Below are 20,111 nucleotides of genomic sequence, written 5' to 3' on the forward strand. Positions count from 1 at the left end.
GAGCGCATCATCTTCAGGAAGAACGTCGAAAGCGTCACATTTATCATTGTCGTTTGGTGACAAATCATTTTCATCTTCACTGTAAGTTACTTCTTCAGAAAAGTATTTCTCGTTTTCATTATCACTGATCTTTCTATTTCACGTCGAATTGCTTCGTCAGTTACAAAATGTGAACTATTGCCATGGCTGAAACAGTCCAGAAAGATTACAAAGAAAAGCATCGAGAAGACTAATTAAATTTATAGAAAAGAAATTAAATTTGAACTAAAACTGAAAGAACATGTCGTACAACGTGGGGTCATTTGGCCCATACCATGACTTTTCTTACTTTATTCCAATATTAAAAGGTCACTTACCTGTAAAAAAGGTTCCAGTGGCGTCCACGTCTACAGGAAGACTAGAAGGAAAACTACTCAAAGCCTCAACCCCTTCCAATCACTACCCTCTGACACCCACGCGTTTTTGAAATTTTTGGGTCATTTTGAACCGTACGTTATAGAACAAAGGTTAATTAAAGAAATGCAACAATGTTACATTCAGAAGCAATACTCCACACACAATTGTTCTACAACCGTACCTGGAAACAACACATACAAATAAAAAGACAGGAACTGCACGATGCTTCGGTCTTCTCTACAAACTACTTGGACGGAAATCTAAAATGTCAACCAAAAACAAACTAACACTCTATAAACATACTGAAACCGATTTGCACATATGGACTAGAACTGTTGTGTATTGCTAGACCCACCAATATCCAATGAATTCAGTCCTTCCAATCCAAAGTTCTCAGGATCATAGTCAACGCTCCGAACTGTATCTGCAATATCATCCTCCACAAAGGCGTCAAAATACCCTTTGTAAAGAAAATTAATCCCCACCAAACTTTCCAAATTCTACGATAAAATTTCCTCTCACCCCATGTCACTCACCCATTTATGTCCAACATATTCCACCCCCACCCTTTCAGACTAAAGCGAAGTCTAGGACCTCCTCGCCGAGGACTAGACTATATGCAAAGTTGGGAGAATAACAAGAAACCGTTGATAATTCCCGTGACGTAGAAAATTGTAAATATGTATAATTACAGATCTGTATACAGATGGTAATAAATAATTTATTTAAAAAATAAATAAATAAACATAGATGAACGAATTCCAGAGAACAAGAAGGAAAACACTTTTTTAATACAGCTTCAGGAAAACATGTAGATTTTTCATAGATAATAAAATAAATCAAAATCAATCTTAATAGATAATATTAATTATGCTTTTTATCTAAGGACTTGGTTAAGATGAAAAATCTAGGGTTACGAGCGAGATTCGAAACCACGACGATAAACCGTTTAACAAATTTCGCAGTATTGTTAAATGATTATTTTACTTTTTTTTATTTATTGTATATTTTAAAGCAACTTTGTAGCAAAAATGTATAGCAAACTAAAGTTTATCTCAACAAACGTATGACTAGTTACTTCTTTCAATTAATTAATCTTTTTATGTAAGGTTTTAGTTGAAATGAAAAAGCTAGTGGCAAGAGCGGGATTCGAACCCACGACCTTCGGTTCAGTACGCCGCTGCTCTAACTACTTGAGCTACCGTGACTTCGATCCACTCACATCACCTCCTATCTCAACCTACAATTCAAATTTTCCCCCTTTTGTCCACCAGCCATAGCTTTTTTATCTCAACCAAATCCTTAGATAACAAGTAAAATTAATTTAAGTAATTAATAGGTCAATGATGACCACAAAATGATATAGATTAATAATTAACTATTTTGAAGCTTGCTATTAGCAATAATTATTTTTAAAATATTTAATAAGTCGTGAATAAACTAATGGTATGAATCATGCTGTATCGGCACTGGGTCATGTATTAGGTTAACAACAACTAAAGAGAAGTTCCTCACTGAAGATGGCGCAATGCAGAAACGCATTTGAGTAGTTCGACAAACACACAAATGAAGACGGACCCAATAAGTGACCCTGAAGCGGTTGAGCATGAGTTCGTCCATTCGCATCAACTCTAATTTCAGAAAGACAAACAGAAAAACGCAGTTTTTAATTTTTTATATTGAAAAACACGATTTTATATTGTAAGTGGATAAAAAGCAATTGGTGTAATTGTGAAAATTCAATACTCAAATGCTCACAAGAAAGAAAGTCAATGTTAGAAACACTAGCACAAGTAAGCACTTTCGGTTTTAAAAATTGGTCGGAGCGAAGTGGCAGGCATTAGTGGATTTGCTACTGACGGGGATGGATACCGGTCATCACTTAGATCTTAAAATGTTCTACTGCCGGGGAGTTTCTTGGCCTAGGCCCCCCTCGGATAATGCCCACCATTACTAGCCACATCCAAATATCTAATCCCCTCTGTCCTTTGCACACATGACCCACAGGCACGGTATGAATTTCAGAGTGGGCATGGAATGAGGCGTACAACCCAAATCACAAGACCGTGTGTTGCTTATTCCCTTTTAATCCGGCCATTCTTTCATTTTTTTGTTATTTAGGATTTTCGGCCGACAAGTTATGTGTACGTTATTTCTTTCGTTTGTGCATTTTTTCTAATTTGTTAAATGAGAAGTTTTTTAATCTTCTTTTGTTAACTTAGAACTGCTAAGTTCAAAACGTTAAAGTGGAAAACACCTTAAAACATATAAATATTTCAATCGTATAATCAATGTTTTGTGGTTATATTTAATAAACTGTCAGGGTATTGTTTCTATTTAAGCATGTATACAGAAAATAGCAATTTAACGAGTCACTACCTCATGATCATCTAGTAGACTTATTTCTATACATTTATCTTCAAACCCTTAAATTAAATTAAAATAATAACCCTTAATTAAATGAATTGATACATCGCATACCCACAAGAAAATTGTCACAAGTAGACAAATTCTAAAAACCGGATTATTTAGTTTTTTTTTAAGTTTTCGGGTGTGTTGCTACAGGAAAAATGACTCCACTGTACGTCGACTATTAGCTGCTATACAACACCATATGTTACTTTTGAATTGGAGAGAAAATGCATTGTCTCCCAATACGCCGCTGCTCTAACCAATTGAACTTTCGTGAGGTGAAGAGGCACCAACTCTTCATCTCACGAACGTCGGTGTTACGAGCGGGATTCGAACCCACGATCTTCGGCTTGATACGCCGCTGCTCTACCACTTGAGCTATCGTGACCTCGATCCACTCGGACACTAACTTCCCATCACAACCCCACCTTTCGAATTTTCCCTTTTCCCTTCTTGTGTAAGGTTAATTTAGGGTTGATGGTCAAGACGGCTTTCGGCCCTACTTTTTGAATTTTCCCTTCTTTTTGCCATTTTTCAAATGTCGTGTATTCTATTTGATTCTCGGCGACAAATGAAATGGCCACGGAGAGCTTTAATGAAGGTATACTTCATTTTAACTTATTAAATTCACTAGTTTTCGTGGTCCGCTTGACCAAATAATATCTTTCTATTAATTAAGGTTTTTAGTTGAGATAAAAACCATATTGTTATTAGATATTACATAATGTAGAACAAGACGAGATAAAAAATTAGTGTTACGAGCGACTAGTATTTAATTATTACTTATAAGTAATAAGTAATTAATAAGAATAAAAAGTACATTTAATATCGATTAATTCTGTACCAAAAAATTAAACAAATGACGATTTTGATCCTCCTATAATTATTTTTTTTGAACTGCCTGTTGTAAAACAAAACAGTTACTACAATAAAAACTTTAATTTAATAAATTTCCTTTTAGAGATCATATAAATTTTTTCAACTTCCTGTACTACTAATGCCTTGTAATATGTCTTTATTCTTAGATATACAAAGTTTACAATTTAGTATTACAAAACAAGAAAGACGTTCCTCGTGGTTTAAAACCTTCTGAGGAAGTCCAGCACATAGACCACAAATAACAAAAATCTCTCTTCTAAGTTTTTAAAAGTATTTATGATTAGTATTTACAAAATGAATGTATACTTACTTCAAAAAACAATAATAAAACACAATTTAACGATAATTATTCAGATATCGTGAGATGCGGTCGGGTGTGATCATCTCACGATATCTGAATAACTATCGATTAACGGTCACTAATCTCTACACATTTAATGATAATAGCAGAAATGTAACTAACAATATATACATCACTTAGTTATGATCAAATTCCTATATAACACAAATATTAATTGACAATATGGAGTAAATAGCAGGGTACCAACTATTTGTGGTGACTTAATCATTTTGTGCCCTGTTCGTGCCTTGACGATAGTGATAAAGTTATCATCTGTTTTATAGCCTACTCTGGCTAATTAAACGACTGGCAATGTCCGTTTCTTTATTTTTTTCTGCAGACTTAATCAATTGTACTATTTAAGTATTCATCCTTTGAAATTCTATAAAAGAACGATATGCAGCAATTTTTGATTTAAAAAAAGCGAAAGAAAAGCAAATGGGATATTTAACTCATTTTGTTCGAAAGAAATTAATTGTTCTAATTTTGTGAATTTGATTCATTGCTATATATTGATTTTGTGTCTGCATGTCAAATTGTTTCTGAGGTTAATTTGTTAACTATGATATTAGTATGCTGAAAATAAACGCACATTTATCAAACAAAGAATAAACGGTAAAACTTCTTTATTAAAGTATTTGTTGTAGGCGGACATCAATAAGTAAAATGTTTCAACCAATTGTGAAAGAAAACGGGTTGGATGGAGGGTCATAAAAGGAGAGGTCTGTTGTTGAACTTAGCAAAGTTTATCCGTGAGTGGTGGGACACGGGAGACATATCTGTGTCTTGGGAAAAGTTTGTCCCGGCGGCTCCTCCTCGGCCAAACTTGCATTCTTCACACCTTTCCTCCCTCGCCCGGCGAGAAACTCTACTCAAATTAAAACAAGAAAAGAGAATTTCGTCTCTTTCCGAATATGAGGTTAACTTTCCTCCTCCATTCGGGGCACGTCCTCCGGGATGATGTACCCTCCAGTTTTGTAACGGGAGAACTCTCCTCCCTCAGGGGTTAACTACTCGCAAATGTATAACTAATTATTTAAGGTCTCCCTAAACTAAATACCTTTGACAAAATATTAACTTTTTCTTAAATACATACTCGCATATAAAATACTCATTATCATTTAATATTTTTCAGACAATTCTTACAGGTTTAAAAGACTCAATTAACTAAACTAATTTATGCATCTAGGCTAGTTTCGTTGTTTTTGATCATTAGATCATTTCATAATAGTAATCACAGTTTTGGTCTCAACTACGCGTTTTATTTATGGACGTAAGGAAGGTGAGGCTAAATACCTAATTAATCCTTTTTAAAAAGTTAGTTCCTACTCACAGTAAGTTTTTTTGTAATGACACGGATTTCGAGCCCTTAGCTCATCATCAGGTTGAAGGAGTTCTACATACACGTCTCTCGACATGAATTGTAAAAGGGATTGTTTTTAAAAAGATTGAACACCCCACTCACTCCACCATTCATCATTTCTACAAATACCAAATTATGTCTGTATTTTATTTACTATACAAATCCACTACTGAATGTACAGATGTTTGTCTAACTTAGCAAACCAGCGGGAAAACGAAACTACCGGTTTATAACCCCTAAGACCCCCAAGAGGAAATTATACAAAACCACTTCACCTACTATTTATCTAATTGTACAGATTTCTTAGAATAACGTTTGTAATTTAATTTATAAGCGAATTAAGATTTCACCCCTTACAACATTAGGTTTTAATTCAGGTAGATGACTACAGATAATGATATGATAAAAGAGAAATAGATGTAGAGAGTAAGAGAGAGAGAGAGAGAGAGAGAGAGAGAGAGAGAGAAAAGAGTGAAATGGATGAGTGAGACTGTCACGCAGATTGACTCAGCGATGGAGGAAGGAGAAAAGAGTGAGAAGTAGGAACACAGAGAATGTAAGAAAAAGAAACCATAGACATAAGATATAATGACAAATAGCTACATAGAAAAAAAGAAATAGCGAGAGAGAGAGAGTGAGAGAGTGAGTGAGTGTAGGAGAGCGAAAGAGAAAAATGGATGAATGTGACTCGTAAAGATTGACAAAGGTATGGAGGGGAGATCAAAGAGTGAAACATTGAGAAGCAAGAACGCACAGAATGTAATAAAAAGAAAACCTACACATAAGAAAAGTAATACTGACAAAGAGCCACATAGAAAAAAAAGAGAGAGGGAATAAGTGAGTGAGATGAAAGAGAGAGAGAGAGAGAAAGAGAGAGAGAGAGAGAGATGTCAATGCCACAAAATTGACAGCAACTAAAAGAACCAGGGGAAACAAACAGACTGACGGGGGAACAGGTACATTTCTACATTAACACATCCACAGGCGTATATACAGAGGAAGGGATGATAACAGTGTAATGTCAACAAATAATCAGAAACAGTAGAAAACGGACAAACGAACCGAAAGACATGTAGAAGGATAGGCAGGCATAGAAAAAATGAAAAGTAAATACATAAACAGATTCATTTTTGGAGGAGTGATAGATTTGGAGGGTGAGAAAGAGTGGTTGTCATTGAGAGCAAATAACACAATAATTGAAATATCTACTGTTGTCGATAAAAAATATTTAAAGATATATGAAATGCGAGAACGAGTTGTTGATATTCAAACAACTAAAATCTGTTTTATACTCTTCGACAGTGCAGTTTTCACGATTCCTAAATATTGCTATGTTTATTGAGTGTTATTCAAACATGAACTTAATATAATTTTGAATATTAAATTTAAAATTATGCACAGTCTGAATGTCAATTCTCAAAGTTTAAAAAATTAATTAAACCTAAGTTTGTCAGTCGTTTTGTAAAGAGCGTTGTTACAGTAATTTTAATTACAGTTTATTAGCTTTCTGCTTTGAAAAGAGGTCTTTTGTTATAATTACGGCCCCTTGAGGTATGCTGCACTGTCATATAAGTAATAATCTTATTATTGACCATATTTATTGATTTTTTCCTAGTTGGATGAGTAAGATGTGAAAAGGGGAGGTTAATATTGGAGAGAGGGAGGGAATCCTGGTAGCATTGATTGCATTAAGGAGTTCATCGGAGCGGTAAGTATTGAGGTGTACTGGAGCGACCTGGAATATTTCCTGTAGTGAAGTGTCACACAGGGGAACTGATTGGTGGGGGTTGGGGGACTCTTTTGCTTCTACTTTCCCTTTGATCACCCCTTTCACCCCCGTTTTCTCTGCCGCACCCCCGCACCGCTTCCGTCGACCCTTCTTTCCACCCAGGCCCAGTTTCGACTCGGCATTGACTTTGGAAATTGAATCTTGACAGGCATTAATCCAGGAAGGCAGTGGCCCGGCCGCCCTTATTGTGTTGCTCCACTTTCATTATATGGCACTAGAAATGGGCGGAAAGAGGGCTTAGCCTCACTTAGCATGTCCCATCTCCCAAGCCGGAGTAATCGTATCTTCTTCTTTGTGCTCGGTTATCAAGTAAAACGCAGATAATTATGCTCCTTCGACGGGGCAAAGAACACACTTTCAAAAACCACCCCTTTGAAACCCTCTTCCTTTTAGTCTCCCTGTCTTTATTTAAGCGTCTTAAACTCAAAATGGAAAGGAAAAGTGCATTGTCTTCTTTTTTAATCTTAATTGTAATTTTTTTTAAAGTTGCAGTAAGAAAATTTTATTTTTTGAACAAACCTATGCTCTAAAAACTTGAATTTGTTTTCTTATAAATTTAAGCAAGAAAGAAAAGTAAAGAAAATCCTGTCGTACAGAGGGCCTTGACGTTCATCTACCCGTCCGGTGTCGCGTTAAGAAATCCGAATACATTACGATACTTTTGTTTTGTGTGTGTGTGTGTGTGTGTGTGTGTTTTATCTTTTATCTATTTCTTGCTTAGATCTGAGTAGGTCTATTGTGTTCTTCCTTTCTTTTCAGCTCACTGGCTAGATGCATGTTGTTGATCAACGTCCAAATCCTTGCCAGCAGATTCTTAGTGTAGGATCTTGAGGCTTTTCTTCTTCTAGTTGCAAGAATCTGCACCTCACAAAACATAAAACGTGTTCTGCGGTCAGTTCTTCTTCCTTGAAATTTGTGCACAGAGTTTTGTCTGTACTCCTATCCGGTACTTTCTTACACGGCAGTGCCTTGTCAGAAGTCCACGGGGAGCGAGGTTGTCTTGGCCCTTCGGGGCTGAGCTGCCGCTACACCAATGCTACGGCAGTAACACCATCCTGTCGTATGCGGATGTGCCTCAGCTCTCCTCTTGAGAATCCAAACGTCCGATAAGGCCGAATAGACTAGGTGCGGACGTTAAAGATCCTCAGATGATCCTTTTTAGGATGACCGAGTATGCGAGAACCTCATGTCAGAAGACCACGACTTCTCCCAACCCTTGGTTACAAGGAGGGTGTCCAGGCGCAAAATAATGGTGCAGCCTTGAGGTCGTGGTAACCTTTCTAAGCACAAGCTGTACTCGTGTCGGCCTCGGGCGGGCATCAGAGGCGGCACTCGAGGGCTAGGGAACCAGATCGTGTCTGCACAGACGGGGGAGGGTGCATAACCATCTGTACTACGCGGTAGCAGAAATGTTCCAAAGTTCAGCCCCTGCTACATTGGGAATGGACTCGTAGTTGGTCGTGGTGAGGCCCCTGGCGGGTACTTAGAGAAGAGGCTGTTCTTCTATCTGTGACCTTCGCACGAGACTTGCGTATGACCATCGTTAATAACTCAGCCTCACGGGATACGAAGTATAGGAACATCGAAGCGTATAGCGTTGAGGACGCTCAGACTATGCTGACGGAGTCCGTCAAATACGTAAGATGTGGCGGATGAGAATGAGTAGTGAATCGGTTGCGCCTACTCGAGTAGTACAGATGTACACGACTGGCGGCTTTTAGCGTAGACAGTCTCCTTTAGGGAGTGGTTAGCCAATTCCACTTTAAACGAAACCGCAGCCGGAGCGGATCCGGAAGTTTCTAAGCTGGGGAAGCATCAATCTCTGAGAGATAGAGTGGCCTTCTCTCTCTAGGGAGTGCACGGGAAACCAGGCTGATGTATTTCGGCCTAGGAAGCCCTTTGCGCGATGGTTAATGCGAACCCGACCAATCGGAATGGGCAAGCGGAGAGCGAGATTTGACTTGGCCCCTCGGGGCTGGGCGGCCTCTACACCAATGCTGCGGCAGTAACACACTTCTGCCGTATGCGGAGGTGCGTCAGCTCTCATCTTGAGAATCGAAACGTCCGATAAGGCCTATGTGCCAGGTGCAGACATGTCAGAAGTCCAACCAGAATACTGATTATTTTGCGGTTCCTTCCATTAATTCTTTTGTAAATCTTATCTTGAGGATGACACTTTTAAGAATCTCTTAGCATGCCCGGGGTACTGCTCCACCAGGTGTTGGGCTCTTTTTTTTTTTTTTTTTTTTTTTTTCCAGGAACCCATGCAAGGGAGATTAATAAAATTTTACCAACAAATGTTTACGACAGAATCATATTTACTAAAATACATAAGCAGTGGAATAACATTCAATCTCTGTTAAACATCAGCATCAACATTTTTCTGAATTCGAAATTGAGAAACGCTAGTTTTGTAGCTTATTTTTTTACTAGCTTTCAGCGTTCATTTATATAAAATACTAGATAGAATACGGTTTTGGAACTTAACGACACCTGACAACAGATGAAGGAGTGAAGTGGTTTATTAGATCGCTGTTTTTAGTGTCCATTTATTGCTATAATCTTAATGAAAGAATCATTTTTAATGCAGTAAATGTTAAAGAAATCGTGTTGGCGGGCGTTGGTTGAAAAGCTTAGTCCAACAAGTGTCCGTACTGTTGTGGGATTTAGGACTCCCTTAAGTTTCCGGTCCCGCTTTCAATTACTCCTAGTAAATCACAGGGCTCGCCGCGTAACAAATCGTCCGAGGAACGTCGGAGCTCATAGGTCAAATTCTGTTCTGTGCTCCTACAAACGGCTGTCGTTATCCGCCGGCTAATAGAACCGGTGTCGTTGGAACCGGTCGGGCATTAAATTAAGGAGGCTTCGGTATCCTGCAACTAATTAATTCCGGCGATTAGTCCTTCGGGATGAGATGCCGAGAGCGTGCTATTAACCCCCGAACGGAGGATGCTTAATGCAACATGGCGAAGAGATCAAATGCCGGCTAATTGCTGGACGCCACTTGACCCTACACCACTAACAATATACTCGCTTTCATTAACTCTAACAAACTTAACTAATCTCGAGCCTTGAGCGTCCTAACTTCAGTTAATCTCGGCTCTTTACGCCTTCCGTCCTAACTCACCAACGTCTCCTACAACATTGACTACCTCCATTTCGGACTCTAGTGACATCCCGCTGATATTCTACCAGAAAATTGAACTGTGGCGTTTATACTTAGATTACAAGCTTTTTTGTTCAACTGATCAATTTATAATTCCTGAGCAATGAAACGATACACATAAAATACTATATAATCTAGGATTCAAAAATTCAATTCATAGTTTGCCATTTCCAATTATTAAATTAAGGTGCATGGACATTTTCCTAAGAAAACTCTGTACAATTGTGCAGGAGAAGAACTACATTTGAGTGATATACACATATCTCAAAGGTGATGAACATGTAACTTAATCGTTAGTAATATTTATTGTTCTATTGACCAAATTACTTCTTTCAATTAATTAATCTTTTATGTAAGATTTTGGTTGAAATAAAAAATTTAGAGTCACGAGCGGGATTCGAACCCACGACGTTCGGCCTCGAACCCAATACGCCTCTGCTCTAACCACTTGAGCTGAAGGTTGTGGGTTCGAATCCCGCTCGTGACACTAACTTTTTCAGTTTAACTAAAACCTTACTTAAAAAGATTAATTAATTGAAAGTTAGTAATAATTTTGACTTGCTTGTCGTTCAGATCTGTCAAACACGTTGCAGTCATCTTCGTTAGTCGGTTATGGATATAAACAGGTATGGCAATTCACCTTACCTTACACAAGCCCACCGCTGATCTTGACGAAAAGATGAAACCCATCAAACCAGCATAGGCAAACCAAAATGTTCGAAACCGATCACACTTCAACACTGATGAACAAAAACATTTGTTGTCTTCTTGACTGTCTATTCTCGATACATTGGTCCAACTGACTCATTATGCCAATATTCAGTATTTTTTCAGGTAATAAGCAGGGTGAGGCAATGTGCTTTGGTACTAACGAGTTACATTGAATTTTAAGAAGCACGTATCCATTTCTGTAAGTGTTAATTGAATAATTTCAGATTAATAAATAAAAAAAAATTATTTTGGGGAGGCCAGAATGATCGAAACCGACCAAACTGTAGGTTCGTCACTCTTAAAACACCAAGAGAAAATTTCAACACAAGCATTTCAACTCTCTCACAGACCAACACAAATGTTTTTGTCTCATTTTCTTGTCTTCTACACGTGATGTTTTGGTCCATCTGTTTGGTTTCGCCTATCTTCAGTATCTGTTCAGGGTAATAAACAGGGCGAGGCATTGTGCATTATATTTTAATAAGGAGTTGCAATTTTTTTAATAGCACGTACTCAATACTGTCTGATTTAATTGAGTATAATTAATTAATATACCTATAATCTCCAAATATCTACCATGTCATTTTTACCAGATATTGAAATAGTTAATGAAATGTGACAAGTGAAATCAACTTTGATGGAATTGACTTCAAATATCCTATGTAATTTTTTGGAGATTGGGAGATGCGGTCTGGTGTGACGTAAGTTTTAGAAAAACATTTTATTTAGCATGCCAACGTTTCGATCTTTATTGAGATCATCTTCAGGGCCCGGGATTTAAAAACATTGTTTAAATTTTACAAATACATGTAGGTTGTAAAAAAATGAATTTATGCATGCTAAAAAAATTTTGATTAAAAAAAATGAATTTATACAATGCTAGAAAGTTTTAGATTCAATCAAAAGAATTGCGTACATATGCTTTGATTGGATCTAAAATTTTCTAGCATTGTATAAATTCATTTTTTTAATTATTTATTTAGAAATCGTGAGATGCGGTCTGGTGTGATGTAGGTTTCAGAAAAACATTTTCTTTGTCGTGCCAACGTTTCGATATTTATTGAGATCATCTTCAGGGCTCAAAGTGTTTGTCTTCTGTGTAATTGTGCCATTTTTGTGTGTCGATAAAGAAAATGTTTTGAGGACCGCGGTAGCCGAGTGGTTAGCATGAGAGACTCTCACGCCGCGGTCGTGGGTTCGATTCCCACCGTCGCCTCTGGCCCTTTTTTCCCGATAACCCCCAATTTGAACACACAATAATTCGTACTATGGCTAATAAGGTATATAAAAATAAAATAAAAAATAAAAAAAATGTTTTTCTGAAACCTACACCAGACCGCATCTCTCGATTTCTAAATAAATATCGATTAACGGTCACTAATCACCACACATTTTTATTTATTTTTAATTATTTTTAATGTCGATTAATAAAAATAAATAAAAACAAGCTTTTTTTATATTTAGATAAATGAAGAATTTGTTGAAATGTATCAGTTAAACAAGATCACCAAAAGCAAAAATTCTGGATATCTGTTTAGTAATTTGAACTGTTATATATTGGGGGATACTGATTTGGCCGAACTTCTTAATAAAAGGGGCAATAATTACTAATGAATAATTATGAAAACATTAAAATCTTTAAAATTGTTGAAAGTTACAAACGTCGATTTTCATGTGGTCTTGGCACAAGTCTACTTTAAACGGAAACTAATATGTTCAGAGTTTGCGTTTTAGTTCGCAGTTGTAAAATGATCATTTGTGTTCAGCTGTGTTTTTTCGTTTAAACCCAGACTTCATTAAAATGTACACGGATACTTTAAACCCCCCAGGCGTTGAACGGTTTTTTTAATACAATTCTTTCGCAAGGAAAAATTTTGTAATAAATTAGTTACGAGGGCTGTTGTTTTCTCAATTGTGCCGACCGCGGATACATCAGTGTGAAAAAAAAATTCACCGATGAAATGTAAATACAATATTAAAACCAGGGAAGAGAAACGCCTTTTCTTTTCTTCCCCGGGGGGCACAAATCTAATTTATCTTAGCTAAACAATAAAAAAAATCCTGAAACCCCCAGCAATATCGTACAAATAATGCAATATCTCGTCCCGCGGGTTTGTAAAAAAGGGGAAATGACAATCGGGATCGTAATGAGCCTCTGGTTGGGGGGCGGATCGTTACGGGATTCGGTCCGAGTACATCACGAAGAAACAGGTGGCGGACTCCCTTTAGAAATTGTCACCGGAAAAGCACGTCTTCCGCCTATCGGCCCCAAAGGAAGCTATGCGCATTACACGAAGGGCCCTTCATAATTTACAACGTTAGCATAAAATGTTTGCGGTACCTCACACGGAAGCTGTAAAACACACTTAAATTTACCCATGAGAAAACTTCCCCTCCTGCATTATTAGTGCAATCGAACGTTTATACATGGCATGGCACACAATTTCTCATAATATCTTTGGACAAGAGTTGGCGATTAGAAAAGTTGGGCGAGTGGGTGTGAGAAGGAGAAGAAGAAAAGCATAGCAAAAGAAAGAGAGAGAGAGAGAGAGAGAGAGAGAGAGAGAGAGAGAGAGAGAGAGAGAGAGAGAGAAGAGAGTGAGTTAGAAGAGAAATAGAAAGCGCAAAAGAAAGAGAGAGAGAGAGAGAGAGAGAGAGAGAGAGAGAGAGAGAGAGAGAGAGAGAGAGAGAAAGGCCTTTTGCATTCGTGATTAATTGTATATTGGTTGGATAAGTAAGTAATAATTTACATTTATAATTTAAAATGCAAATTTTAAAAAATCTTAACCGTTCCCCGAATATCCTACAAATTTAAACATAATTAATTTCTTATTTGTATATTGTTTATATATATACACATAAATATATACATATTTCTATATTTATGTATATAAACATATATTTATATATGTATATATACATATTCATATATTTATATACATATACATATATATATCCATATATTTATCTATACCTATCTCTATCGATCTACCATTCCTCCCACCTCACCGCCACTCATCACTCTCTCTCTCTCTCTCTCTCTCTCTCTCTCTCTCTCATATATATATATGAGAGGGAGAGAGAGATTATATATATAAATGCATACATACTCATATNTATATATATATATACATGTATATACAGGTGTCACTTTTTACAAAATCTTACGCCGAACAAGATGGTTTTTAAATGTTTTCCTTCCTTCAGTCATTCATTAGTAAATTCAAAAATTCCGGAACATGTCAATTTTTGTTTTGCACATTTTAAGGAAACTTCACATTGAGCTGTAGAGCCAGGAAATCGTCCTGGAGCGAAGCCCTTCAGCAGTCGAATAGGCCTTCTACATATATATATATATATATATATATATATGTGTGTGTGTGTGTCTGTGTGTGTGTATGCCTATGCCATTCTATCTACCTAACTGTTTATCTATGTATCTCTCTATCGCTATACTCACCTATTTAGATATCTATGTCTGTCTCTCCTTCGCTCTTTTCTCTTTTTCGCAGTTTATAAACCAAGAAACAAACACTCATATTATATGAAATCAGCTTCAATCATTTTCGAGTTGATCAATTTCGCTTCCACTATTTAATGTTAGAGAGAAAGATAGAGAAAGTAAAATAGTGGTAGTGAAAGAAACGGATAAAAAAGACAGATCCATAAAAGGACACACGACATAAAGTAACCGATTAAAAATAAACATAATAGATAACATAAAAATACGACATTTATACAAGTAAATTTGGTACTGAATTCTCCATAAATTCTGAATCATGGTATATTTTCTGCGTAGAAAAATGTATTGCCAAAGCTCCCACAACTAATAATCCTATTATCTTATTAGACTTAATTCTCATTCAAGAGGCTATCACGGTACTCAACTATACACCGTGGATTAGGTACACATTTAATTTCCTCTTCGGATTATGTGTTCCGGTGGAAATCAAGAAAATTGTTTATTTTCTTTTTCATTTTTTTTCTCTGTTTAATATTTCGGCTCTTCGTATTTCCCCTTTTCCCCGTATGACGTCCTCTCCCTCTCTTTTTATTTATATTCTATTCTCTGTACCTTTACCGGATAAGTAGTCTTAAAAGCCGCTTAAATATTAAAGGGCAAAGATGCCCTTCCGATATAATTCGTTTTTGCAACTCCTTTACTTATAATACATATTTAATAGCGTTTGCCTTCGGAAAATCCACCCTCTGCCGGCGACCAAAGGATGGCCTTTTATAAACCCTTACCAGCTTCCAATTGTTTCAAGGGTAATTCACAATCGGCCTGAGGCACTTTACTACATGCAGTATCAAATACGTATATACAATATGGAATACAGTTGATACATAATCAACCAAAACAAACGATCAGATAATTATCAAGGAATCAAAGATATGTGTATTAACAAATTAAGCAAACACACCATTGAAAGACGTACTAGCTTTCTAATTTGTTAATAAAATTTAGATTTGATAAAACGACGTTGCGTTTTGTTGCAATTGGCAAAATAAGAATAACAATTTAAAGTACCTTTCTCTCCTCTCGTTCACTCACTCTCTCTCTCTCTCTCTCTCTCTCTCTCTCTCTCTCTCTCTCTCTCTCACCCACTCTCTCTCTCTATCTCACTCCACCATTCTTCGTTTCCATACACTATTTGTCCATCTTTCTCGTATGACCCTATTCTCATTTTATCTCTCTGTCCATCTATCTCCTTCTATCTATACAACTGTATATCTCTAATTCTATTTCTATCTATTTTTCTCACCACCTTTCCACAAACTCGCTCATTATCTACATATATGTATGCTACATATATGTATGTGTATGCTTAGTACATACATATATGTGTGCAGGTAGATGGTGATATAAAATAAATAAATAAATATATATTTATTTGTCTTTATCTCTCTCTCTCTCTATCTCTATCTCTATCTCTATCTCTATCTCTATCTCTATCTCTATCTATCTATCTATCTATCTATCTATCTATCTATCTATCATCCTATCTATCTATCTATCTATCTCTATCTCTATATTTCTCTCTCACTCTCTCCCTTCCTCTCTCTCCTCCCTCTCTCTCTCTCTTTCTCTCTCTCTCACTCTCTCTCTCTTTCTCTCTCTATATTTCTCTCTCACTTTCTCTCTCTTCCTCTCTCTCCCCTCCCTCTCTCTTTCACCGTCCCTCTCTTTCTTCCCTCTCTCTCTATCTATCTATCTCTTATCTCTCTCACTCACCCACTCTCTCTCTCTATCTCACTCCACCATTCTTCGTTTCCATACACTATTTGTCCATCTTTCTCGTATGACCCTATTCTCATTTTATCTCTCTGTCCATCTATCTCCTTCTATCTATACAACTGTATATCTCTAATTCTATTTCTATCTATTTTTCTCACCACCTTTCCACAAACTCGCTCATTATCTACATATATGTATGCTACATATATGTATGTGTATGCTTAGTACATACATATATGTGTGCAGGTAGATGGTGATATAAAATAAATAAATAAATATATATTTATTTGTCTTTATCTCTCTCTGTAGCAATATCTATCGCTATCACTTATCCCTCTTGTTGAACATCCATCTACTTATCACTGTACCTATCTATTTAGCTATTTAACTCTCTATTTCTATCTCTCTCACTCACTCTTTTTCCCTTTATACAGAGCAACAAACAAACATAGCTTATGGAATCAGGTTCGATCATTTTCGGGTTGTTCAATTCGCTTCAACTTCTTTTGCGTTGTTTGTTGAGTTTTTAATTAACGAATTTTATAAAATTTCAAAGGACAAACGAAATCCAACGTTAAAATTTGGTTTTAAATTTTTTAAAAATAATAGATCTAATTTGAATGTCTACGTCTATTATCAACAGCAGAGGTCATATCAACCCTCAGAGTGCCGTTGTTAAAAAAAAAAATTTGTAAGTATGTCGGGTTCGAATGCAGGGCTGCTGGATTCGAACTTTGGAACTTTACGTTACAGTGATGAGCGCTGTTCCGATGCGGACACCGACGCCCCCATTCGAGCTGTTGTTAGAACTTTTAAAAAATGTATATTTATTTTTATACCTTGGTTTTTACGAAGGTATTTATTTCGGATGATTGCAGTTAACTCGATTCATTGATGTAGATTCATCCCGTTCTTCCTCTAAGTTCTTGTTATTATAATCTGTTGTCTACAAAATTGGTTGTGTCGTTCCATGTGTTTTGTTTTTGTTTGTTTTTTAAACCTTACCACAGAGCACTTGGTGTGTAATCCGAAAAATTCACAAATTTATTCAAAGGTAAATTCCGCACTACCGTTCAGATTAAATAAATGTGATGTTATGAAATTAAATATAATTTCGACTTTTGTGTTCAAATCGATACAATTTTTGTTTTCTTTTTCAGGTAAGTTGCAGTTCATGCATGACGGAGGCCGATACGATTCAGGTACATACATACGTATTAAATAACCTAAAAGGGGCACTTTAGCGTAATTATTCGTATATTGTTGATCTTTTTTTTTTTTGAGATCAAAACTGTAGCCGGGGGTCCGTAGGGGTGGCCGGGACAGATGTGGGGCGAAAGAGGATCGCCTGAGGGCTGGTCGAATCCAGGATTTCCCTTGGGAAGTGCCCTCCCCTTTCATGCTCCTCCCGTCATTTGCACGTCGGATATTTATATAATGGGCAGAGGGAAATGACACAGGGGTTCGCATTTCCCTAAAATAGGCGCGCAACGTACATCGCTTTTAGATTAATCTCTTCTCTCCTCCTCGACATTACTAATGCTTGACATTTTTTGTTTACACTCTCCATTTATAAACCTGCCAGCACTGCATCGCCATTCATCCCACAGACAAACAGCCAGAAATTTCCCATGAGAAATTTCCCATTTTAATTACAATAACTCATACACATTGAAAATATATAGATAATAAGAAAATAAACCTGAATCAATCTACATACTTTGTAAACAGTTTTTTTAATGGTGCAAACAGAATCTTTATAAACAAAACAAATTATACATGAATACACATATATGCAAAGTACAATTTATCGTAAATAAAATTAATATTTATTATGAAATAAATTTTTTACTGAATGCCCAGTTTAAAACGTATTATTAGCAACTCTGTACTTCCCTTCCTTAAAAGTATTTTATGCGTCCATTATATTTCATGGTCTGATTGAATAAATAACTTATTTCACTTAACAAATCTTTATGTAAGGTATTGGTTGAAATGAAAAAGTTAGTGCCACGAGCGGGATTCGAACCAACTACCTTTGTAATAACTTATATTGCTTTTTGGGAAGTTGAAAGATATTAGAGTGCTCACGAGATGATAGCCAGGACTTTTTTCTTTAGGAAGGTCAATTAAAGCCTGACTGAATTCTTTGGATGTGAACGGCTTAGGAGGGAGTGAGAGTGGAAGGTGTATTTAATTCATTAATTTCATGAATAAAGTGTTGATCTTGGATGTCAGGATGAGGGGGAGAATAATGTAGAAAGGTACTGTGCCAGAAATTGAGCTTTCTCTTCGTCGGTTGTTGTCCAAGTACCTTGGGCCCATGCCGAAGGTCGTCGGTTCGGAATCCCGCCCCTGACACTAACTTTTTCATTTCAACCAATACTTTACATAAAAAGATTAATTATATTTATACATTGTGCATTTTCTGATATCTAGTCCCAATGTAGCCCAATTCCCCACCCAATTCAACGCACTGACTGTAATTGGACAAAAACCGACGAAGTGGAAGGTCAATTCCTAGCACAGAACCTTACCACATTATTCACCCCCCATCCTGACAACCCAGATCAACTCTTTATTGATAAAATTAATGAAGAATTAAATACCTCCTTAAACATTTACTTCCAATGAAGTCAGTCCGGTCTGAATTGATTTTCCTAATGATAAAGGTTCTGGCTATGATCTCGTGAACAGTCTAATATCCTTCATCAACTTCTCAAAAAGCAATACTATTTATTACACTACGATTCTCTTAGAACCATCTACTTTCCTCTCCTTTGGATGTTCTCCGTTCGTATGGTGCCTAACCTACTAACCTCGCCTCTTCATATCGTCCTATCGGCAGCCTTCCCCCTATCATCGGCAAAGTACTTTTAAACCTTCTTCACCTTTTAAACACCATCATTGAACCCTTAAATATCATCCCCAATCACCAATTCGCATTCCGCGGTAAGCAATCCCACCATGTTGTCGACACTCGAGCTTGAACAATACTGCCCTGGCGTTTCCCTTGACATATCCCAGGTCTTCAATCGTGAGTGGCACGAGGGCTTGGTTGTTGTGGAAGCTAAAGGGCATACTGCTTTATCGTCAAATCCTTCCTAACAAACCGATACTTCCAAGTAATCCCCTCTTCCTCTTTTACTTTTTCTATTTCACCGGCTTCCCCCAAAGAAGCACACTTGCTCCCTTACTTTACTCCATCTTTATAACTGATCCCTCGTTACATTATGTCATCTCAACCTTCACATACGCCGATGACACGGCAATCCTCTCTCCAAACAACGATCCTGTTACTTCTATCCGTAACGTCCAATCTTCATATGCTTTCACCTGGATTCGAACGCGGAGAATCAAGGTGAACAATCAAAAATAAATACATAGTTTTCACTCTTAATTGTTAATCTCTTCCTCCTGTATATTTATTCGGTACCTCAATTCCTCCAGCGAATAGTATACGATATCCAGGACTTTACTAGGACAAAAGACTTACGTTGAATCTACAGACAATACGAAGTGATTACAACATACTGGTTTAAAATGCTTAAAAGAATTCTTATCTAAAGGTCTAAGCACTTACCTGGTTACTTAACAAAAAACTATTATACACTATTTTATACGCCCTAATTTGGACCTACGGACTTGAACTATTGGGTTGTCCGGAAAATAATGCAGGATTTTGGTATTAAACAAAAAAAAAGAAACTAGTTACTTTAAAGCAATGTTCTTTAATCAAAATAATTTCCCATACTCTCNGAGTAATCCTGTAAACGTAAACAGAATATTTTATATAGATTTTTTTTAATGAAAACT

At 36.7% G+C, this 20,111-nt stretch overlaps 1 protein-coding gene across 12 annotated transcripts in view; it reads left to right on the plus strand.

The window, feature by feature from the left end:
* Window positions 1-20,111, plus strand: part of LOC106664325 (CUGBP Elav-like family member 4) — a 483,670-nt gene that overhangs the window by 214,434 nt on the left and 249,125 nt on the right. For 10 of the 12 annotated variants that reach the window (XM_014389950.2, XM_014389955.1, XM_014389949.1 and 7 more), the window contains one exon: window positions 17,456-17,497. The exons of the other annotated variants lie outside the window; for them this stretch is intronic. In XM_014389950.2, coding sequence (XP_014245436.1) covers window positions 17,456-17,497 — 42 coding nt within the window. The remainder of the gene's footprint in view (window positions 1-17,455; window positions 17,498-20,111) is intronic. 12 annotated transcript variants of the gene reach the window in all.

This window comes from Cimex lectularius, unplaced genomic scaffold (genome assembly GCF_000648675.2).
Source record: "Cimex lectularius strain Harlan isolate CLEC.00 unplaced genomic scaffold, Clec_2.1 scaffold50, whole genome shotgun sequence".
Classification (NCBI taxonomy): domain Eukaryota; kingdom Metazoa; phylum Arthropoda; class Insecta; order Hemiptera; family Cimicidae; genus Cimex; species Cimex lectularius.